Source organism: Lampris incognitus, chromosome 4, assembly GCF_029633865.1.
Source record: "Lampris incognitus isolate fLamInc1 chromosome 4, fLamInc1.hap2, whole genome shotgun sequence".
Classification (NCBI taxonomy): Eukaryota; Metazoa; Chordata; class Actinopteri; order Lampriformes; family Lampridae; genus Lampris; species Lampris incognitus.
The window spans coordinates 10210007-10234398 of NC_079214.1; the positions used below are offsets into that span (position 1 = coordinate 10210007).

General features: G+C 45.0%; 1 protein-coding gene across 7 annotated transcripts in view; it reads right to left on the bottom strand.

The window, feature by feature from the left end:
- tjp1a (tight junction protein 1a) overlaps positions 1 to 24392 on the bottom strand; it is a 111468-nt gene that overhangs the window by 16879 nt on the left and 70197 nt on the right. For 4 of the 7 annotated variants that reach the window (XM_056278854.1, XM_056278856.1, XM_056278855.1 and 1 more), the window contains 16 exons: positions 24158 to 24260; positions 23634 to 23961; positions 22664 to 22767; positions 21457 to 21625; positions 21185 to 21320; positions 13953 to 14092; positions 13583 to 13688; positions 12576 to 12726; positions 10016 to 10124; positions 9647 to 9866; positions 8321 to 8505; positions 7739 to 7834; positions 5400 to 5426; positions 2182 to 2264; positions 1637 to 1847; positions 324 to 424 (listed from right to left, as the gene is read on the bottom strand). In XM_056278854.1, the coding sequence (XP_056134829.1) occupies positions 324 to 424; positions 1637 to 1847; positions 2182 to 2264; positions 5400 to 5426; positions 7739 to 7834; positions 8321 to 8505; positions 9647 to 9866; positions 10016 to 10124; positions 12576 to 12726; positions 13583 to 13688; positions 13953 to 14092; positions 21185 to 21320; positions 21457 to 21625; positions 22664 to 22767; positions 23634 to 23961; positions 24158 to 24260 (2269 nt within the window). The remainder of the gene's footprint in view (positions 1 to 323; positions 425 to 1636; positions 1848 to 2181; positions 2265 to 5399; positions 5427 to 7738; positions 7835 to 8320; positions 8506 to 9646; positions 9867 to 10015; positions 10125 to 12575; positions 12727 to 13582; positions 13689 to 13952; positions 14093 to 21184; positions 21321 to 21456; positions 21626 to 22663; positions 22768 to 23633; positions 23962 to 24157; positions 24261 to 24392) is intronic. The other 3 variants (XM_056278858.1, XM_056278857.1, XM_056278853.1) reach the window with 1 other exon arrangement.

Genomic DNA, 24392 nt, shown 5'->3' on the forward strand with positions numbered 1-24392 from the left:
TCTCGTAACAGTGCGTTGGAGTCTCCCCTTAAGAATTTCATGAACCCATTCCCTTCTGGTTTTCCTTTTTCTTTCTCGCAATGTACAGCAGTAGCAGGTCAATATCCATTCTATTCATCCCTTTCCTAAGCTGCCGACACAGCTGGAGCGCGTAGCGCATGGTCGGTGCCACTGTTTACAGGATGTTATTGTTCATCAGTGCGGATGCTCGCGTCGTTATCGTTATAGTAGTCGCACTTGGTGTGGACGGCCCTTTACAGGTCCTGGATTCTGGCTACAAATCCAGTACAACACCTCACCGTGTGTGTGCCTGCGTGCCTTACCTTGCCCTCTGACACCCACACCAGTTGGTTCTGCTGCTGCTGGATGGTCTCCTTCAGCGCTCCATACCAGCCGTCATTCATGCTGTTCATGTTAATGGCGGCTAAACACACAGAGGGGTGAGAAAGCAGGAAAAAGAAAACCCAAACTCTCCAATTAGAGAAGAGAATCAACCAACCGCGGGGCAACTTCAAAAAACCATTGCATCTCGACAGAGGGCAGGACTCACCGGAGAATTTCAACTTGGGAAAGGAGAGCAATGCAAATCATGCAATTATTCAGATGAAATCCTCATCTGTTTAGATTTCAGAACAGTCTCCCAAGGACCGTTTGTTTCCACTTCAAGATAATTATAATGGTATCAGCATTATTTGGTCTTGTTTTGTGAACTGCTTTGAAATGCAAAAACTGTAGCATTATAATAATATCAAAGCTTGTACCAACATATCATCATTACCATACTTCTTCTTTCTGCACTCCTACAATCAGCCATAATGTCTTACACAGAGTAAAGACTGTTGATGGACAAGACAGGGATGTGGGGCGTACTACTGCAGGAGAGAGGAGCTAAAGCCTCACAAATGCATGAGGAGAGGTTAAACTGGAAAAGTAGGGTAAAAAATGAGCAAAGCCTAAGTGGAACACAGAAGAATGAAAAATAAAAATAGATGCTATAATTATTTAAAACCCTTGTTTTTGGCATTTCTCTGCTTTATTAGACAGCAACAGCAGAGATAGAGTGAGACTGGGGGAGCGAGAGAGAGGGGTATGACTTGCAGCAAAAGTGGATTCAACTGGATTTGAACCAGCGACGCTGCAACCATGTGGCCATGTGGTATGTGCTGTAAGCATTTGGCTACGGAGGAGCCCCAGTAAAACCCTTTTGTAAAATGGGATTTAAAGAGCTGTGTGTGGACAGCAGTGAAGAGAGTGTGTGTTTTAGTGAATATGGATTACTGCAGGGCACGCTCCACTCTTCTCTAATGACTGGACAGCTAACAGAAACACTTTAAGCGGGGTCATGCCCCATTACAATCCCCACCTCAAAACAGTGCATGCTGGGATCGTCTAAATATGGCTGAGGGAATTTGGGGGGGGGGGGGGCTCCTGTGGGACAGTAACTGCTGTGTAAGCTTCAGTAAGGATTCTGACAGAACAGGGCCAGGGCTCAATAAGACCGCTCCAGCTACAGAATCCAACATTAAAGCTTTCAGCTGTCAACTATCTGCAGGGAAATCTCTGCTCCTAGCAAAACTATTTCTTTCAGTCTCTCTCTCTCTTGTCCACACCAACCCCTCCTGGCTTCCAGACTCACTGGTGAAGAGATGGTGGTTGTTCTTCCTCAGTTTGAGGGCTCGCTCATAGAGCTTCCTGGCACTCTTCCTGGACTCGGGGCAGAGGCGGGTCCGCATGTTCTTGACACCCTGCTTGGTGTCTGGGTTAAGGAAAACCACAATGGGATACCACTGGGCATAGTTCAGACGGTCCACTGCATTAGGCGTGATGTCCAGCACAGCATGTTTATCCTTTGAGGAGAAAAAAGATGGAAATGTTTGACACACATTCCTTCTGTTTGACAGCAAACTTGGTTCCATGTATTTTGAAAAATCTAACTGCATAAAGTTGGTTAAAAAAAAATATCAGCTGATAACGCTACTGTCCAATTTCTATGAACAAAAAGAGTGTCAGGAATGTTTGTACACCAGGGGGCAGAAAAGAGCTGTACAAACGATTGTGGCCCTGTGCCACCTTTTCATGTCCACTGCAAGTCTGTCTAAATTTTGTTTCTCTTTGTTTCATTTGTATTTGTGTGTGTCATTGTGACTGTTATGTGTGTGTGTTCGCAATAGGTTCACTCACGCGGTCAATGATTTGTTTAATAGTGTGCAGGCGTATGATGCCAGAGCTTTTCTGGTCGGTTCCGGCATCCCTGGGTTCACTCTCTACAGAAGAGCAGGGGACAGTTACAGCATCACATCAACACAAGGTACAAACCACACTACCCCAACAGTTTTTTGCCCCAATCAGACATTTTTTATACTGTGCAGTTGTCAACTCCCATACACAGAGTTATACATACAGGAGTATAGGCTATGTATGGGGGTAAACAAGTGTACATTTCTGGGGGGGAAAGGGGTAGATAATAAAGACAAGATGGAGGCCTCTGGCCAATTCATGCAATAGCTTTTGAGTTATTTTGGGGAAGTCCAGGGAAAATGAGATACAAGTGTGTAATGAATGTGCGCGTGCAACTGCATATAGCAGTATGACAGTATAACTGCAGTGCAGGAGATGTGTTACATGTAAAGCATTGACATGAGGTATTATGCACATCCAAGAGCAGGAAGGTCATTTCAGATTAATGAGAATACAAGGTCACTGTAAACCTCAGGGATTTAGGTAAGGGTGTGTAGGGGGGGTTTATGACTCACACAAAGGGTGGGCAATGTCTCTGCCTAAAGAAACCACAAAGGTAGTAGGGGAGGGTAGTCTTCTAAGTCACTTACAGCTTCTACAGAGTATCTGTCTTTATAGGAATGCTTAGAACATTCTAGAACAAAGTCGTAACCCCCTTTATTCACGACATCTACAGACAACGCTGTTCATACTGACGCTGGCCATACACTGCTGGCCATACACTGCAAAATGCCGACTTAGAAAACAGCAGAAAAATAATGCTGTGAGAGAGGATTTGGGATTTCAAGCCTGTGCAGCAATGTTTAAAACTGAATAACTATGGGTCGAGGATATGGTGGTCATGGACATGGTGTGGCACTTATATTAGCTTCTTTTTTTTTTATCCCCCCCCCCCTTTTCTCCCTAATTTGTACCTGGCCAATCACCCTGCTCCTCTGAGCCGCCCTGGTCGCTGCTCCACCCCCTCTACCAATCTGGGGAGGGCTGCAGACTACCACGTCTCCTCCGAGACATGTGGAGTCGCCAGCCACTTCTTTTCACCTGATGGAGGAGTTTCACCAGGTGGTCGTAGCACGTTGGAGGATCACGCTATTCCCCCCAGTTCCCTCTCACCCCTGAACAGGTGCCCCAACCGACCAGAGGCACTAGTGCAGCGACCAGGACACATACCCACATCTGGCTCCCAAGACTTGGCTAATTGTGTCTGTAGGGATGCCTGACTAAGCCGGAGGTAACAAGGGGATTCAAACCGGCGGCCCCTGTGTTGGTAGGCAACGGAATAGACCGCTACACTACCCAGATGCCCCTTATATTAGCATTGTTGACTATAATATACTGATTCACTTGGTACCGGTGCTATGCAAACCGGAATTTCCTAACCTTAAGTGAACAAGATTTGGATATGTCAAATTCTGTCACCACTTGTAGTTGTGCCTGAAAACCTGCTCACGAAAACAGCCTGTTTTTCTTCAGAGTCCATTCTGAACTCATGAGCTCACCATTGATATTGTGTTTTTTTAAGTGATTTTGGTGGATTTATGGTAGAAGTTACTGTGTCGCTCTGCATGAAGACTCTCTGTAAAGCACTGAGGGTTAAAACTTGACAGAGCCTTGGATTTTAGGGAAATATTTACATTTTCATTTTGTAAAATGGTAACAAAAAAAAATCCATCATGGTTAACTCTGATGGACCGACAGTCAACTTTGAGTTGTAAAAACGGTTAATTACGTGCACCATGTCAAGGATTATCACAGCAATGTGTGAAGAGAACGCCTTATAAAACCTTTGCCAGTTTGAGACCCAAGTTAATCAGTGGTCCCATCAGTGCCACACACCATCTCTACCCATCTTCATATTTCATGGACATTACAATTGGGTTTACATTCTATTGGACCCTCAATAAGTTCAGCATTCCCAGTCCATAATTTTTGTCATGACTTAAGTCTTAATAAGACATTCGCAACTAAAGCCTTTCAGTTTTGCATTAACGAGGGTTCGAGACAACTCTGCTTCATCCGAGTGATTTTTAATGCTACTGTAATGTTACAGGTACTGCACATGCTGCTTTGCTGTAGTCTCTACACGATGCAGCATCCTTTAAAGAGGGGAATAGCACTGAATTCAGCTATGAACTTATTCACATGCCCAGGACTGTTTGGTCCAACACTAATTAATACATGCTGCCTCGTCTCTCCCACCGCCAGAAACCAGCCAAGACAAGCGCTTGTCGTGTCCTGAATTAATGAGAAGATGACCAGAACGGGATCCAGAACAGTATTTTTAGGGAAGTACTTCCTGGTTTAAAAATGATAGCATGATCATAATGGAAGCTCACTTGGATGTTTAAATTCAGATCAATAGATGTCAGAAGTTGTTGGTAAAATAAATAAATAAATAAATAAATAAATCTCCACTTCATTACATATAAATCCGTTATAACCCCCCCCCTTTTCCCCCCTCCCCAGTTGTACCTGGCCAATCACCCTGCTCTCTGAGCCGTCCCAGTCGCTGCCCCACCCCTCTGTCGGCTGCAGACTACCACGTCTCCTCAGATACATGTGGAGTCACCAGCCGCTTCTTTTCACCTGACAGTGAGGGGTCTCACCAGGGGGACGTAGCACGTTGGGAGGATCACGCTATTCCCCCCAGTCCCCCCCCCCCGGACAGGCACCTCGGCCGACCAGAGGAGGCGCTAGTGCAGTGACCAGGACACATATCCACATCCGGCTTCCCACCCGCAGACAGAGCCAATTGTGTCTGTAGGGACTCTAAAACAAGCTGGAGGTAACACGGGGATTCAAAACACCGATCCCTGTGTTGGTAGGCAACGGAATAGACCGCTACACCACCGAACACCCAATCAGTTATAAACTTGTCTATGAAATCCCAGTGTACTTGATGACTAGTCTCTAGCTTTGGGAGAGTTTATTTTATATTCAAAGACACTAGATGGACTATATAATGGGCCTTAGTTACAGCATATGCAAATTCTTAAATTGAGTGATATTCCCCTTTAAGCAATATACACTATTTAAACAATATCTCCCAATAGCTCCCCTAAACAGCAAATAACTTGTTGATAGTATTTTTCATTTACTAACTGAATTTGAAAAAGGAAAAAAAAGAAAAAGAAAAAAAGATGATGCACTAAATGACATACTTTCCTCTCCTTGTTGTTGCTGTGTTTCTGAAAGGAAAATACAGTTACATAGACATCATTGGAGTTATGTAAATAAACATCACGGGGTGGAATCACATTACGCCTGCTTGTCTGGGTGAGTGTGTGCATCTGTGTTACGATGCACTTCAGGTAATTGAAATTCAAAACTGACTGTTGAGATGAACGCTGCATATTAAAGAGGCCCACAGTTCAGTTAAGGTGGAACGAGCAGTCTCTCGAGCTTACACCCTACTAGCTTGCTACGCTTCTAGTGTGAGAATGGGACTAGAAAATAAGAGAGAAAAGGTTTCAATAGAGCGGACGTAAAGGGACAATCTCACAAACGTAAAATTCATGAAGAAAAACGAAATGTGTAGCTGCCATGTACAGTTAAGAAGGGTGTCATCTGTGTAAAAAAGACTAAAGGGACATTTTTTGGGTGGTGGTGGTGGGGTTGTTCTGCAGTCCATGGAAAAATGACATGTTAGCTGGACGGTAAGCTAAAAGGCAATGTTCAAATTCAGATATATACCTACATACCAGCTCCCAAACTTATTTTCAACGATGGAGGGGAAAAAAAAAAAACAAAAAAAAAAACAACCCCAAACAGAGCAGAAATGTACAACATTCCTAATCTTAGCCTACGGTAGCAACCTGTCAAGTACGAACCCCCCCCCCCCCTTCTACCCAAATGTATTCGGCCAATTTCCCCACTCTTCTGAGCTGTCCCGGTCGCTGCTCCACCCCCTCTGCTGATCCGGGGAGGGCTGCATGCAGACTACCACATGCCTCCTCCGATACACATAGAGTCGCCGGCGCTTCTTTTCACCTGACAGTGAAGAGTTTCACCAGGGGACATAGCACGTGGGAGGATCACGCTATTCCCCCCAGCCCCCCTCCCCCCGAACAGGTGCCCCGACCGACCGCAGGAGGCGCTAGTGCAGCGACCAGGACACACACCCACATCCGGCTTCCCACCCGCAGACACGGCCAATTGTGTCTGTAGGGACGCCCGACCAAGCCGGAGGTCACATGGGGATTTGAACTTTTGCCATATTGGCCATGTCTTTGAATTCCAAGAGTGAAGCACATTTCTCTAGGTGATACTAGGTCTTGAAATAATAATATATCCCTGACATTTTAAATGATGCAGGATTAGGCCCAGTTTTGTCACTCAATTCAGAGATTTTTTTTTAATGCATCAAAAAGCAGGAGCCTTTTAACCACTTTCTTGGGAGTATGCGTCCTTCTATAAATAACTACATACATGTCCAGTATACATGTATAATCCATTAGTCATCGACTATTCAGTACAGTCAGCTCATGTTTCAAAGTGTTGTCTTATCATCTTGCTTCCTAGCCCTTACCTTCTTTCCCATCTCATCTGACATCTTTTTCTAAATCTGCAGCATTGAAATGCCAATTAATACCAACAGAACAATTTGAGGTAGCCGTTTTGTTTGTCACCTTTAACAAAATCTTTCAGTTCAGTTTTTGAGAAAGACCTACTCTGAGCTGTCATGTTGTGTACAATGTACTGTAGTTTATTCACTTATCTTCAGGCCAAAAGAAGAGACTCACCGTACTTAAGCACAGAACCAAAAATAATCTTTATGTTGGTCAGGATATTGTCAACCTGCCTAAGCCCTGAGAGCCACATGTGTTGTTAGACTGAGCCGTTGCTAAAGACATGTTTTTGAGATACTTTATTGATCCCTGTATACGGAAATTTGTTGATATTTCCCCAGTTCCCCCTCTCCCATGAACAGGCGCCCCGACCGACCAGAGGAGGTGCCAGTGCAGCGAACAGGACACATGCCCACATCCAACTTCCGACTCACAGACACGGCCAATTGTTTTCTGTATGGATGCCCGACCAAGCCGGAGGTAAGACGGCGATTCGATCCAGCGATTCCCGTATTGGTAGGCAACGGAATAGACCGCTACACCACCCGGATGCCCCAGCAAAGTTCTTTTGACAAGCATGTTAGAGACACTGATAGATTTTGCATTAACTGGAAGTTGGAACTTCTACTTAACTTTCAAAGTTCTTTAGAGAACTGAAATAGAATGTCTCAGTAGACTGGGAGCATGAATTAAGTGGAAGATTAACCATATCACTGCCAGATATACGTTTTTAGGGGAACAACACTGAAGCAAGGGACCACTTCCCTACCCCACCACCACCACTCAAATTGCACCCTGTTACTATGTATATGAACGTGAATATGGAGAAAACAAATAAGGTTGCTCACTAGCTTGTCTAATAGCACTACAAATACACAAGACAGGACACAACAAATGCACACATGGATAGGGACCGGTGTACTTTTACTCACTTGCTAGTTCAAAAATGTCTGGCTCCTCCCTGGCCAGTTTTTCTCTGGCCACATCTGCTATAGGCCCAAAAATGACCACAGGCCTCAGGAAACCGGCTGATGACAAAACAAAATTGTTTGAAGGAGGTTACCAATTACCACAAATATGTAATACTCCCAAATGCTAAACCAATTTATGTGTTACAGAAATATAGATTATGCACAAGACAGTACATTACAGCATCATATACAACTCCATGTGGTCACCACAGTATCAATAACAGTATCAACTCACCTGAAGTATATCAACTTGACCACTGCTAAGAGATCATCATCCAATAGCTTCCATAGATTTCTGATCACTTTTTATTCTATTCTAAAAATATGTGCTAAACAGTCAGTCATGATGTTAGATGTGTCAACCTATGATCACATCCTGAGTTAACCTTCAGTAAAATGGTATACTAAGGTTGCAGGTTGTGCACTATTTGCTAAAATCTTGACCTACCGCAAATTACAATAAAATAAATTCATGTAGGTGTATGGGAGAGTCTCCAGGTTATGGTTAAACTGTAGTAACTAGCTAAGCCTGTGTGTTCCTACCTTCTCTCAGTACCACTCTCTCATAGGCAGGGAACTTGGTCTGAACTGGCTGGGCTGACAGGTCCTCCCTGCTCTTCCTCAAGTTTCTCTTTGAGCTTCTCAAACCGCGGAATCGCCAGAAGTCTGCTCTATCGCCTCCTGGTGTTTTAGGGAGGGTGTACTGCACACTGGACAGCTGCTCGGCTCTGTGACAGAGAGGAGATGGCAATGGGAATTTAACTGACTAGATGTCAATCAAAACAGTAAGCGAGGCATCCTATTGCCTAAACAGTCTTGTGACAGAATTAGAGACCCCTCAGAGAAACTCAGGTAGTCTGCATGGCATTTAAAAAAATTAAGTTGAAGAAAAATTTAGGCCGAGAAGCTTACATTATAAACCTTTAGCCCATGTAACTTGCTGCATTGCACATCCTCAGTTAAAAGACAGACCAAATCAATCATGTTCAGTTCTAGTTCTTCTACACCTAGAACTAAAAACTAAAATATGCTTTAGAAACAACTATTTGAAGTCTCTAATTGTCACTGCGTTCTTATGTCTTTATACTTGTAACCTCTTTGTATGAGCAAAATATAAGAGATCAGCAACACTGACAGAGTCAGTGCATCAATGGAGGATATCTTGCACATCTCTGGAGGCTGTGAACAAAACTCCGACTATTATATATATTTTGAAACTTAATTTCATCTCCACCAAGCGTTACTTCATTTGGATATGGAATGTTTCCGCTATAAGAGGATACCAAGACATAGTTGGGACTATACTTTGTCCAAGAATTGACCTGTTGTAAATTTCCAGATGATAGCAACGTGTGTGTAATGAACCGGAGTGGCATGTGGAAGGCTGGTATGTGATGAGCACCAGGCCATGTCTTCTGTCTGCAGCGCACTGAGAAATTCCTCTGTAAATACTGCCGGAGGCAGCTGAAAGGCTGGAGAGACGGGCCGAGATAACACATGACTGGCTGTTGGCTGGCTTCTGATGCAGTCAGGACAGACCGTCCTGGCGATGTTTATTTAGCCATCTCGCTTCACAAGCCTCTAAACAGTAAATGCCTTTTCAATGCCAGAGTGAAAGCGACAAATGGGATGAGGTAACATTTTACAGACCCCAGCAGTTTATCATCTGTCTGCACAATTTAGCCTGACAACAATCCACTGCTAACATGCAGAACCTCAAGTGATTGGACTCTCATACGGAAATGTAAAATACTATATATTTGCCCTCGAATTCCTCCAACCTTCTCTGATCCAATTTAAGAACAAATCCTGTGTCAGCATAAACCACATTCATTTATGAGCATGTTAAAAAAGAGGCCGAGTATTAACCTGTTTTTGTTAGGGATGATCCCCCTCTCCACTTCCTGGTGGTTCTTTCCAATTCGGATGGCCAACCAGGAGCCCAGCTTGCCGTTGTACAGGGTGTCTACGACACGGAAAACCTCGCCCTTGTTAAAGCTCAGCCCATATGGCGACTCCTTCTCATATTCAAAGTGGGTTCGAATGTAAAAGGAGTCCCCCACATCCGATTCTACTATCCTTCGGTACACTAGAAAAAGGATGGAGAGGAAATGACATCAGATAAAAACATTTGCTCTGGGAGAGTGGTCATGACTGATTTGTAATCACTATTGATAGTCACGTCATGGTACAACTTTTCCTGTATGCTGTCTATGTTAAGATACTGCTCCTTCTCACCATCCTTCTTTTTCTGAGCTAGGATGGTGACCTCCTCTCCTCTGGGAAGGTCCAGCAGAAACAGCACAGCCTCCTCTCGAATGATGTTAGCAAAATCCACATTGTTAACCTGAACACACAGAAGAGTGACAAAGACAGTCAGGAGTACAGAACAATCCATACTATCTACTAATGCAGAAAAAAACAGTCAGGTGCCTTACCTAACATAGAACTAGAATAAGACTATGTACATGTGCACCACCAACTAAGGACTATAGTACAATCAACACTGTTTTCTAATGCAGTGGGGTATATATTGAACACAGCTGGGACCAAATTTTTCCCATGTATAGAAAAAATATTAAGCTCTGAAGTGACATTAACTAGTGCAAACTAGCTGTTTTTTACTAGGGCCACGTATTGGAAAACATTAAAACTACTTGGTTTAGCCTATTTGAGAAAGAGGGCAGTACAGGGAAATTTTTGAATACTTCTCTCCCCCCGTTGTTCCACTGCTATGATGTGAGAACCTAACGAATGTAGTACTTAATGGAATAGTTATGGTTTTGGGGGACTTGAGGGTCTTATGAGTGATGGAAGTGGGGGACTTGAGAGTCTTATGAGTGACAGAGGTGGGGGTTGAGGGCATTGGATCCGAAGGAATGTGAAAGCTTTGGACTTCAATGTGTGTAGCTATAGCAGAGCACTAAATGTATAGGACCTTGCATATGTATGTTTAAGTATGTGTGCACGTATCTATATATCTAGCCCCATTGCAGTGATGGGGGACACTGTGCTGTAGGATATGCCATCCTTCAGATGAGACGTTAAACTGAGGTCCTGACTCACTGTGGTTATTAAAGATCCCATGACACTTATCGGAAAGAGTAGGGGTCCCCCGGTGTCCTGGCAAAAATTCCCAACCTGGTTCTCTCCATCTAGCCACCTAACACCCCCCCGTGTAATTCGCTCAATGATTCCCTCCCTCTCCATCTCAAGCTGATGTGTGGTGAGCGCTGTGGCACAAAATGGCTGCCGTGCATCAGCCAGGTGGGTGCTGCTTCAAGTGAATTACCCCCTTCAATGTGAAGCGCTTTGGGTGTCTAGCTAAAGTGCTATATAATTCTAATCCATTATTATTACTTTTTTGTTGTAGCCCTGTGGTAGGGCAAAAACAATTTGGACCATGGTCTTTGACTACATTTTTTATTTTATTAATTTTCTTTTTGAAAAATTAATGTATACTGTGAATTAAATTTGCTTTGTTGAACTCAAGTTCAGTGAGAAAAAAAATGATAGTCTGTTATCCAGGACACTATAGGGACCTCTATCTGCATCTGTCTCAGCTTGTCCCCTTGCAGGAGTTAAAGCCGTGTGAGTGAGGAAGATTGTAATGTAAAAAAAAAAAAGAAAAAAAAAAAGGAAATTTTTGACTCAACAGGAGCAGACCGGCCCGCTAACCCATAACCACTGCCCCCTCCTCCTCTCCCACTGCTGTCCCAAACACAATAACCACTGTTTATTGACTCTGCTTCAGGGGCAGCAGGGGAACCAGAAACACATGGTCTGAATCACCAAAGCTCAGAGAGAAACCTTTATCCTTCCCAGAAACTACAGGGCCTGATGTCTTTATCTCCACCAACACACCGTGACCAACAGGAAATAACCTAAAGATGGAAAACAATGTCCTGGAAGTCAAGAGGTGTGTTTGTACAGTGGGGAGGACACAGGCACAGAGGAGTGCGAACGCTGATGTGGGGGACAACACAGGAGGAGTTTGGGTCTTACACCCTTAGCAAGGCAGGGCGTAATACGGCAGTTATACAACCATTTTGGATAGTTACATGGTTACTGTTAACTGACAAGTATCGGCCTGGCATTCTGCTTCAGTGGAAGACACTTGGTCGTAGCAGCGCTTAACAGTGCAAGGTGCAATCCCCGATAGTTACAGAAACATGTCACAATGGATCTGAGCCTGACATCAAGGGGTTTCCATCATCCCATCAACAATGTGTCTCCAGTGTTCAGCGAGACAGAAAAATGACTGTGGGAGGTTACAGACTAAGAATGACCTCCATTGTGTGTTTGCATTTGAAACAAGGGGAAGCTTGACACTGGGCTCGACCCAGGAATGAGTCAGACTGACAGATACATTGTGCTGTAATTCCCAAGGCCTCTTCGCTGTAATAATTCGATCGTAGCCACACACGGTTAACGGATCACATGGCGTCGCTGTTAAACGTCCAGTGTGGGCAGCGCTGGCTCATTTGTTTTGATAACAGCGCCAGATGTTCTTTCCACTTTCCCACATCTCACATGGAAAATAACGACAAAAAACACGTGTCCAGTAAGTCTTGATACATGAACTTGAAGTGAACCATACACTGCAGTTCTGAAGCAACATGGCATAGGTCCATCAAGATACTCAACGAAAACATCAACATCAACACTCGAAGCTTGTAAATCTAATGGCTGATCAAAAAATAATAAATTATTGATACTTGATCATTTTCGACAAATTAACTGTTACATGTAGCCCTAATGTGCACTACAGAGGGGTGAGGTAAGGAGCGTTAAGTACCCTGAGAATCTGGTCTCCCTCCTCCAGTCCCTCCTTAGCTGCAGGGCTGTCCTCCAAAACTCCCGCCACAAAAATCCCCACGTCATTCCCTCCTGCCAGCCGCAGGCCGACGCTCTCGCCCTTCTTAAACTTCACCAGCTTCATACTCGGCCTGGAGAAAACACAGGTTGACCGAAAGGGAAGAAGAGTTAGAAATTCCTAGATGGCAATTTACAGACATGAGAGGGTGGTAAAGCAGAGTTTTGTCATTTGAAAGTTAAAAATGTAAACTATGTAATATTTCCCCTTAAACGAGTCTGCATTGCCCTCAATATGTGAAAAACGTAATGGAAAATGTATTCATTGCCTGTTCAGTTCTCTATCGTCCATTTGTATTCAGCAAAAGCAGATTTTGGCATCGTAAAAAAATAGCCCCTCCCCTGTAACTCATCGCCATTGTTTCAGGTCGACCAAACCTCCCCAAAAGACAGACGGGCACCAACAGAAAATAAGGCACCTTCCACGTGCATAGACTCAGAACCTGGTGACAGGGCTGCTTTTAACCACCGCCATTTAAGATTCTCTATTGCCCCGCCATCTGAGAGGGGCAGCATAGGTCTTAGAGAGAAAACGTTTAAGAATAAATAACAGTAAAAAAAGGTTAGGAAGCGTGATTTCAAAAGTAACACACAATGCCCCCCCCCTAAATATAAGATCAAAAAACCAAAATAAAAAATTAATCAATTGCATTACAGACTCTGATGACGTTAGACAAAAAATTTGTTAACAATACACACAGATAGTAAGACTGACATATATTCCTAATGTCACTTATGAAGGTGCCCTGCCAATATTACTGAACAACCTCCAAGTCCGGACGAATCGGTCTGGACTGAGCGTGGCACTGGCATTGCCAGTCTGAGGGGCGACGTCACCGGCAGCACCACTTAACGCTGAGAATTCCCTCGCTGTAAAGGAAAGCCACTTCGCATAAATTGTTCACCCAACAGCATTGTTCAGAAAATGACCTGAGAATGCTGTCATCGTGGGCGGCGCTGGGCACAGGGGCATCGGAGGGGCTGACAGGGAGGTCCACATCAGGTTGACCAGGCTGTGCATAAACTGGCTTTGGTTCTGCCATCAAACACAACACGGTCAAAAACTCAGTGCACACAAAGTAAAAACAAAGCAAAAACACATGAACAGCTTTGCAACAAGGATATACTGTAAGTCAAAGCGGCATGTCTCCACTACGAGACCGACGTTGTGCCTCGACTCAACCAAGCTGACAGAGATTGAGGAGAGGTCAAGAGTGGCGAGGACAGAGACAAGTGGAAAAACAAAAACTAATCCCTAGATGTGAGGATTGACAGGCTGACGTGCAGGGGGGGTCAGTACCAGGCAGCGGGGGCAACTGTTTGTCATCTCTGGAGCTGGCCTGGTCACTGGCCTGTGACAAGATGCCGTCATCAGAGCCTTTGACTGGTGTGGACATGCCCCCTGGCTTGGACAGTCGGTCTTCATCTCGACTTCTGTGGCTGAAACAAAGAAATAAAAAGCAGAAATCAGAACGGGTAGATTAGGGACAAGAATGATCTACAGGGATGGATGGAAATAGAAAAAAAGGGAGGTGCATGTGTTTGGTTTTGGGGATGTTTGTGCCTCTACACAGGGAGCATCATGCTATTCTTAACGGTGATAGCTACTGCTACGAGACGGATAATGTGAAATCACAAAAATCTAAGACAGTGACAAGACCAAGACAGTGGTTTCCATCTGTGCCATGATAAGACCTTTAGGGCTGTATGATCTCCGCAATGTGGAAAACAAGACATAATAACAGAATGAAGACATAAATATAGATTGCAGATTTGAACATGGAAGTGTGCAGAATTTGGTTGGGGTGAAGATGATTAGGACATTAAGAATTTAAAGTAATTTGTCCTTAGACACTTTCCCTCCTGTGCACATGTCAGTAAACGCATGTTTGTTGTATGAGATGGAGAAAAAAATGTCAGCGTGACAAGTGCAGAAGACAACATAGTCAACACAGAAGACAACATCACCGAAACTAAGAAACAGGGCCATTTTGCTTTTCTTTTTGTAGTTGAACTGTAGTTGTAGTTGACTTTCTTACAGATGAACTGGGTAAAAAGTCCAAAATCCGAATAAACAAAAAAAACCCCGAGAAAACCATCCATCCATTATCCAAACCACTTACCCCGCTCTCAGGGTTGCGGGGATGCTGGAGCCTATCCCTGCAGTCATTGGGCGGCAGCCGGGGAGACACCCTGGACAGGCTGCCAGGCCATCACAGGGCCCACACACACATTCACACCTAGGGACAATTTAGTATGGCCGATTCACCTGTCCATCATGTCTTTGGACTGTGGGAAGAAACCGGAGCCCCCGGAGGAAACCCATGCAGACACGGGGAGAACATGCAAACTCCACACAGAGGATGACCCAGGACGACCCCCAAGGTTGGACTACCCCGGGGCTCGAACCCAGGATCTTCTTGCTGTGAGGCGACCGCGCTAACCACTGCGCCACTGTGCCGCCCTGAGAAAACCAAAAACAGGAAAAAATAAAACCAAATCTCATAAGGTCCTAGATCTTAAGACCCTCAACAAGACTAAAACAAAAGAAAATGACTCCACTTGGCTAAGGGTGCAAGACTAGCGTCATCCTGCACGCCTTTCCACTTTGTGATGCCTACGTAAGAGTGTCAGAGACAAAGAATGCAGTAGTGCTTCCATCTGCATTGTCGGTGCGTGTGTATGTGTTTGTTTGTGTGTGTATGTGTGTCTGTGGGTTAGCCAATAGAAGAACTCCATTCTACTGACATCACCAGGAAGGCACTGAGGCTTAAAAGAACCCAAGGGGAAGCACTAAGGTCTACAGAATGCATGTTGAGGGCACAACACTAAACTACATGAGGATGGGAAAACAATGAGTATTTAAAAGGAGGATATCCACTGTTACACAGTTCTACTTCTGGTATTAAACTCACAGGCCTTTTCTCAAGCTGTATGTTTGTCAGTAAGTTGTCAGTAAGCTGTGTGATCTATACTACATTGGCAGCCATTCAAAGTTATATTGGAGCAGACAGAGTTTACACATGTTCTGATTTGTCAAATACAGTAATGTTATCCGACTTCTACAATACCGTAAAATACTTCTTCATGGCTTATGCTAGCATACCCCAAATGCTAAACCACAGGAACAGCAAGTCCAAGAAAGCAAACGAAATGGGGGGGGGGGGGGGGGGAGTCTCCCTGAGATAGGACGGGGGAGCTGATAATGTGACCAGTTCTACAGAAACTCATTATTTAGGATACATTCGCTCCAAGTTCCTGTTTAATCTGGAAGCAGATAAACAAAGAATAGATGGAGTCTTGGGTGGTGGTTGTGTGCAGTGATATGTGAGAAACCTCCCTTCTGATGCCTAAAACAATGGTTGAATTCCAAAGTCGGGTCACATGACTGCCTGCTAGTACAGTGCTTGAGCTGCATTCAGCGGCTCTCACACAGGAATGTGAAGGTGCTGCTTTGTGCCACCATCTTGCACTCAGGCCAGACCTCTCTCTCTCTGGCCCATATCCTCTCTCTCTCTGGCCCATACCCTCTCACTCTTAAACTTGAACCGAAAACCAAACGACAAGCAATACCAAGGGAATGGGCACACAAAAAGAAAATGAATAAATAAAAAGTAGTCTACATTTGTATTCACGTTGATACATGTAAACAGACATGTACACACACAGAATATAGGATGCATGTATTTTCCAAAGTGGCTAGAAGCACGGGGTTAAATTTGGTAGCGGTGCGGCGAGCTGACCTCATTAACGCTACACCAAACGCCACAGCCTCCCCTAAACGCTCCCCAATTTAAACACCAACTCTCACTATAATTGGGCCATTCACACCAGAGCTGATCTGTGCCGTTTTAGTACAGCCAACCTCGGTCGGATCAGCAGCAGAGTGGGTCTGCTGTGTAGAGGGGGAGAATAAGAACTGCCGCTGCCCGAGGAGGAATAATCACACACTTCTAATGGGAGAGGGAGAGAGCGGGGGGGGGGGGGGGGGGGGTAACGTATTGTGGCCTAAATCTGCTGTGGCTCGCTCAGGATGGAACGGCACTAAATAAAAACATGGCTGCACACTGACAAACCCCGTTTGACAGAGCATTTTGTTCAATCCTTTCGCTTCAGTTTAAGACATTCTTACTGTGTGTGTGTGTGTGTGTGTGTGTGTGTGTTTAAAAAAGAGTGAGAAAAAGTGAAATCCGGAGTGAAAGAGAAACAGCATAAGAGAAAAAGACAGGGGGAGAGGCATGTAGCTTCAGACACACATGCTGCTTAAGGATAGCCCTCTCTCACCACTATGTGTATGAGGGGATTTTACAAAAGACTATGAACCAGTCAGCGGCCACATAATCCCCCATCTCCTAAACTGTGCACATTCCAACCTCACCATTCTCAAAGCTCTACTGTCATTCAGCCACAAAACGAGATGAAATCCACAAAAGACATGCTGGACATACAAGCATAGGACATCACATGGCAGACCTAAACAATACAGCATCAAACAGAAGCAAACCTCTACCGTTACCCGCACCAAATACTCAAAAGAAGCCATGTTGTGGAATCCTGCACATTCAAAACCGTTTGAAAATACACAGAATTAATTACTCACACAAATGTCTCTGTTAGTCGGACCATGACGCTTAACAACAGGATTGTGAGTGCAATTCCCCAAAAGACAACAAAACAAGGCCTTTGCCTGTGCGCCTAGTGTACTCGCCGGGAGGCACAGAGGGACGCTCCGTGTTTTTCAATACTGCATTTGACAACATGCAGTGGTGTCTTGTCCCGGAGACGGGAACGAGAATGCCACTGAACCATGCAGCCAATCAGGTTATGCCAACCATCTGGCTCTTGGATGCGGCTCTGTGGGAAGTATGTCAAATTCCTCTCTGCCCCTCCTAATTTGGAACATAATAAATGAATTCTTTTAGATTATAGTAAAGAGCTGGAAAAACTACTACAGCGTCAGACACCGGTGAGGTCTCAACCGATGCCAACTGTATCGACTCGTGACTGCTGACAACTCATTCACTAATAAGATTTACCAGACTGTGTGTGAGAAAGTGCTACGTAATAAATCCACAGGACACGTTTTTAAACATACACACAACCAAGTTAGTTGTTCAATACTAAAAAGATTAGATCGATATTGTGCTACGGGGGGTGGGTGGGGGGTGGAATAGGAGGAATAAACAGGGAAAGTGCAGTTAAAATCCTACACTAATGGATGGATGTTCCCAGCGTACAATGCCAGGTCATCAGAGGAACGTCAACACTTACAGCGAGAGTAATCTGTGCAAGAGCGAAACTGCCTTCGTCCTGCATTGAGACAAGTATGGTTACTGCAAAGTTCGAGACAGTTTTGAACTGAACATCTGATTAATGGCAGTACTAGGGGTTAACCTAGTGGTACCATGACAGGCAAGCAGTTATGAAGCCACGTAGCTGAACTACATAGAGAAGTAACAACTTGGACCCAGCAGCTAGACGATTTGTAATGGTAGTGTGAAGCCTTCGCAAAACCGTTCAAGAGGGAAACACCATTTCACTGACACTGATGCTGAATTCAACTAAATGTGTAATATATCCATCCATCCATTATCCACACTGCTTATCCTGCTCTCAGGGTCGCGGGGATGCTGGAGCCTATCCCTGCAGTCATTGGGCGGCAGGCAGGGAGACACCCTGAACAGGCCGCCAGGCCATCACAGGGCCCGCGTGCGCACACACACACACACACACACACACACACACACACACACACACACACACACACACACACACCTAGGGACAATTTAGTATGGCCGATTCACCTGACCTACGTCTTTGGACTGTGGAAGGAAACCGGAGCACCCGGAGGAAACCCATACAGGCAAAGGGAGAACATGCAAACTCCACACAGAGGACAACCTGAGACAACCTCCAAGGTTGGACTACCCCAGGGCTCGAACCCAGGACCTTCTTGCTGTGAGGCGACCATGCTAACCACTGCGCCACCGTGCCACTGTGTGTGTGTGTGTGTGTGTGTGTGCAAATATATATACACACACACACACACACACACTTTAAGGACAAAAGTGTTGGGACACACCTCTTAATCATTGAATTCAGGTGTTTCATTCAGACCCATTGCCACAGGTGTATAAAATCAAGCAGCCAGCCATGCAGTCTGCATTTACAAACATTTGTGAAAGAATGGGTCGTTCTGAAGAGCTCAGTGAATTCAAGCGTGGTACTATCATAGGATGCCACCTTTGCAATAAGTCAGTTTGTGAAATTTCTTCCTTGCTAGATCTTTCACGGTCAATTTTAAATGGTATTATTGAAACGTGGAAGTGTTTAGGAACAACAGCAACTCAGCCACGAAGTGGCAGACCACATAAAGTCGCACAGCGGGGTCAACGAGTGCTGAGGTGCATAGTGTGTAAAAGTCGCCAACGCTCTGTTGACTCAATAACTGCAGAGTTCCAAACTTCCTCTGGCATTAACATCAGCACAAAAACTGTGCGCCGGGAGCTTCATGGAATGGGTTTCCATGGCTGAGCAGCTGCATGCAAGCCTTACGTCACCAAGCACAATGCCAAGCGTCGGACAGAGTGGTGTAAAGCACGCTGCCACTGGACTCTGGAGCAGTGGAAACGTGTTATGTGGAGTTACGAATCATGCTGCTCTGTCTGGCAGTCTGATGGAAGAGTCCGGGTTTGGCGGATGCCAGGAGAATGTTACCTGCCTGACTGCATTTTGCCAACTGTAAAGTTTGGTGGAGGAGGGATAATGGTATGGGGTTTTTCAGGGCTTGGGTTAGGCCCCTTAGTTCCAGTGAAGGGAAATCTTAATGCTTCAGCATACCAAGACATTTTGGACAATTCTATGCTTTCAACTTTGTGGGAACAGTTTGGGGAGGGCCCTTTTTTGTTCCAGCATGACTGTGCCCCAGTGCACAAAGCAAGGTCCATTAAGACATGGTTGAGTGAGTTTGGTGTGGAAGAACTTGACTGGCCCGCACAGAGCCCAGACCTCAACCCCATCGAACACCCTTGGGATGAACTAGAATGGAGATTGCGAGCCAGGTCTTCTCGTCCAACATCAGTGCCTGACCTCACAAATGCTCTTCTGGATGAATGGGCAAAAATTCCCACAGACACGCTCCAAAATCTTGTGGAAAGCCTTCCCAGAAGAGTGGAAGCTGTTATAGCTGCAAAGGGGGACCAACTCCATATTAATGCCTATGGATTTAGAATGGGATGTCATAAAAGCTCCTGTAGGGGTAATGGCCAGGTGTCCCAATACTTTTGTACATAGTGTGTGTGTGTGTGTATATATATATATATATATATATATATATATATATATATTCAAAATATAGACACACACACGTTAACCAAAAGTCAAGAGAGCCGGGGGTGAATGAAAGGGAAAGCGCTATCTGCTCAACCTCCGACACTGGCATCCAGAACATGGCCTGGAGGGCAACGAGGCCTGAAGATGGATCTGGGCCACCTGTCAATGTTCCCAACCCCTGCCCTACCCCATAGTATCTGGCATAGCCAATTACTGTGATCAGACCAGCAGCCTTCCGTGGCTCTCTCTGGCCACCGGCCTGAACGCAGCCAACAGCCTGTTCCCAAAACTGACAAGCCTGTCTCACTCCACAATCCTGTTCTGTCAGCTGAATAAAAGTTTCCCATATGGCCGAGTCATTCACCCTCATTCAGTCAGCTCAGTCCCCTAGCACCACCCAACCTACAAGACACTGTGAGGTGGGTGTCATTATGGGCAACTCTTCTAACTACAGTATGTCTACCTTAAAGCTCCTAATGTGCTTTTCTATACTTGTTCCTTGCTACAGCGAGCTACGCAGCCTCTACACAGTAAAATAATCAGCCTCATGGCTGGCCCCGACTGATGACAGGGTAAAGAAATACACACACACATATATGTATATAATATACACAAAAAGAAAGACGGAAAGAAGCCAGAGAGCGAGACACGAGGGAAGAGATAGCATTAACATTTAAGTCAATGACATAAAGAAATTCCCTGTGACAACAGCAATTCATTTTGAAGCACTCTTGCGCTCTTTTAATACAAGCTTAATATTATGGACATCTACCACCATGCACTTTGACCACCTAAGAGTAGACACACAGTTTATAGACCTTTTCAATTGCTATACAGAGAAAGACCACATCAACTAGTCTCCAATTTCTTTTTAAAAAAAGATTTGTTTGACTGGGAGTGACTTAATGTTCTATCCATTCATTTCACATAAGAGCAAGGCATTATAGGAGCTCAGTGATAGCTCTGGTAGGAGCACGATGGTTTATTCATGCCGTGTCTTTATGTATTGGCTCATGTGTTAGGGATGCAGGGGGCCACCTCTATGAGTTGTGGTTATAGGTTGGATAGAGATATATGCGGTGGCTGTGGAAATATATGACCACTAGGTGCCAAAGTGTCGATATGGTCAGCAGAGATAAGCTGGCAAGATTTGTGATGAGGTTTGTGTGTGCGCGTGCATTTTTACAAAATTTCATTTACCTGCCATTACTGATCTGGCGGGGCGAGTGACGAGGATGGTCCAACGGCTCAGGCCTGTCAGGCGAGCGTGATCGACCGCCTCGCCCATGGGATCGATTGGAATGGTCTGATGTCAGTGAATGTATTTCCGAGATGTCTGAGGAAATAAACTTGACTAAGTTAGGGCATTTGTTCAATGGGGACAAATCAGTTTTAGCCCTGATTAAAATGACTTCCGCCATTATTGGTTTAACACGGTTTTGATTCATGCATAACAGAATCCGCTGTCTCACCATCTCGGTCAGAGTTGTTGGCAGACGGGATGCTGTCATCTAAGTCAGGAATGTTGAGCAGCGTAGCTCGTTCATCTCTCTGCACCACCATCTTCAACTTCCCCTTTGACCTTTCAATCAGTTTCTTAGCATCAATCAGTGACAGGTTTTCTGTAACTGTGCCGTTGATCTGTTGGAGGAAGAAGTGGAGTGGGTCCCATCAAAACTGGAGTAAAGGTTACAGTGTGCATGTATCTTGAAGAACTGAGAAATGTGGTGGCAATTATATGCAAATAAGCATAAAGAAAGGCCTACTTTTCAACAACATTAACAATGATGACTGTTTAAATAAAAAGTGATGGTAGATGATAAGAATATATGACAGAAGCCATGTTTTTTACAGTGGTTTCAGTGCGGTCAGTAACCAACATAAGGAAGGTGAGCGTGTCACATCTATTATATAACCACCTATCTGATATACTGTAACCCCACCAGCCATTATTCAGTTTACTCTATTTATTTATTTACCCCCCCCCTTTTCTCCCCAATTGTACCTGGCTAATTACCCCACTCTTTCGAGCCATCCTGGTCGCTGCTCCACCCCCTCTGCCGATCCGGGGAGGACTGCAGACTACCACGTCTCCTCCGATACATGTGGAGTCGCCAGGGGGGATATAGCGCGTGGGAGGATCACGCTAATCCCCCCCAGTTCCCCCTCCCCCTTGAACAGGCGCCCCCAACAACCAGAGGAGGCGCTAGTGCAGCGACCAGGACACATACCCACATCTGGGTTCCCTCCTGCAGACACAGCCAATTGTGTCTGTAGGGATGCCCGACTGGGCCGGAGATAACACGGTATTCAGTTTACTCTTATTGGTATCATTTCGATTAAAAAAAAAATGTCATTATTTATAACCTCCGCCATGCCAATATCATTGGGTGAGTGGCCCAGAACAAAGGAACAACGAAATGAAGGACTGATGGGTATTGCTGGCATGTTAATCATCAGTGACATCACTCTCCAGGCTGCTCTCTGAAGCACACAAATGACCACAGCGGAGTGACAAACACTGGTGAGATGACTCTCCCTCGCCTCCCAGCTCCACGGCCCCTTCCCCATCTATCTGCTTTTGACATTTCTTTGCACTTTTTTCCGAAATCACACTAATCATTCTCCAGCCTCGCCCCTGCAACCAGAGAGGCAAAGGAACACAAAAAATCAGCTCACCTTGAGAACAACGTCTCCCTCCTGAATGTTCCCATCCCTGGCAGCCAGGCTCTCTGGAGAGATATCCTTCACAAAAATGTGGCTGGCCAACCGCAACCCATATTCTGCTTTCAGAGGTGACAACAGCAACAGAGCAATGTTAATTGGGCATATAATATTACCAATACCTGTTCACTACAGTTAGGAAAGGATACATGTTGAGCATGCATTTCCCGTGTTTGGCATCTAACTGAACCTAAATTAAGTATGTATTCTTTTTTAGGGTCGTCGGAAATTCTGATTTTTCGTGTCAGTTCTGAATTTCCGTAACAATACCACTCTCTAGTGCACCACTTATTCGATACCTGCCTTTGCATAGCCACTCGCGATTGGATGATTGCACAAATTTTCATTTCCGCTAGATTTGTCTGGCTGGTCAGGCTGTATCAGCTTCACTATTCTACAGTTTGCATGCAAAGAGAACCAAAGTTGGTTTGTCAGAATGGCTTAGAGAGAGAGAGAGGGCCAGCGGCGCCTTAGACACGCACACGATCAAGACAGAGAAGAGGAAGAAACACCCCGCTCCCATTTTCTCTCCAAAATACACCGTACTATACTTTTAAACAAAGTAGTAAGTGTTAGTGTTTCACTATTTAATTTTCATTTGGACAGGAATATTGTTTTGTTACACAGGAAGGAAATAGCTTCATAGTTCAACAAAATACTGTTTTCTATTTTGGCTAATAAAGATTGTTCAGTGGAAATTGTTTTTATATTTTGTGGACTTTTGCAGTGGTATCGAAAATAGTCAAATATTTTTACCAGTATTGCATCGAAGCTCAAAATGTTGACATCGTGACAACCTTAATTCCTTTTAAATAATAACTGACGTAACACATTTGAGAAGACTTAATCTCCCCGTTGAAGAGGGGGATAAATCTACTTTGATTAATACATTGAAGGATGTTCCATTTCTGACATTGTTTCCCACCCTCGTTCTTGCGGGACTTGACGAGGGTGACCTTGGCCGGCCTGGGCAGGGCAGAGGAGGTTTGCGAGCGGCGGTCAGAGCGTGGTGAGATGCTCCTCTCCCTTGAGGCACTGTGGTCCCGCCTGCTGCTGTTGCTGCGCTCACGGTCGTTACGCCTGCTGGTACCGCCGCTCGCGCCCCCGTAGGCGCTGGGGCCGCTGCGACCGCTGTGCTGCTCATAGCCGTCATCGTCGTCGTCGTCGCTGTCCTCCTCCTCGTGCTCCGACATGGTCTCCCTGTCACCCGGCCGAGACACGGGGATCTGCACCTTCCGTTTTCTACGAATAGTCTGGGAGCAGAGACAGACGTTTGACATTTGTTAACTGTACATGACAGTATCGATAATGACGCCTAACGCAGATAGCCAATAGCTAGTCACTGAACAAGAAGAATATGCTGAAGGAAACTACAGACCATTTCATATTGTTCTTAGTCCCTCTGAAAGATTCAAACAGTAAACATGTGAAGAGGGGAGGAAGACTCACTATCTTTGCATTCTTGCCACTCTTGCGAAGTTGCTGTACAGCGTAGGCATGCTCCACGTTGTCCATGGAGACGGCATTTACCATCACCACACGATCATTTTCTCTGAAATAAAAAGGGAATTACAACAGGTGAGTCATTGAATGAGCAGACCGACGCATCCAACAGCTACACATATGGTGATAACCAATGCAAATAGGCTAAACCTGTATGCCTACAGCAAACAATGACGTCAGA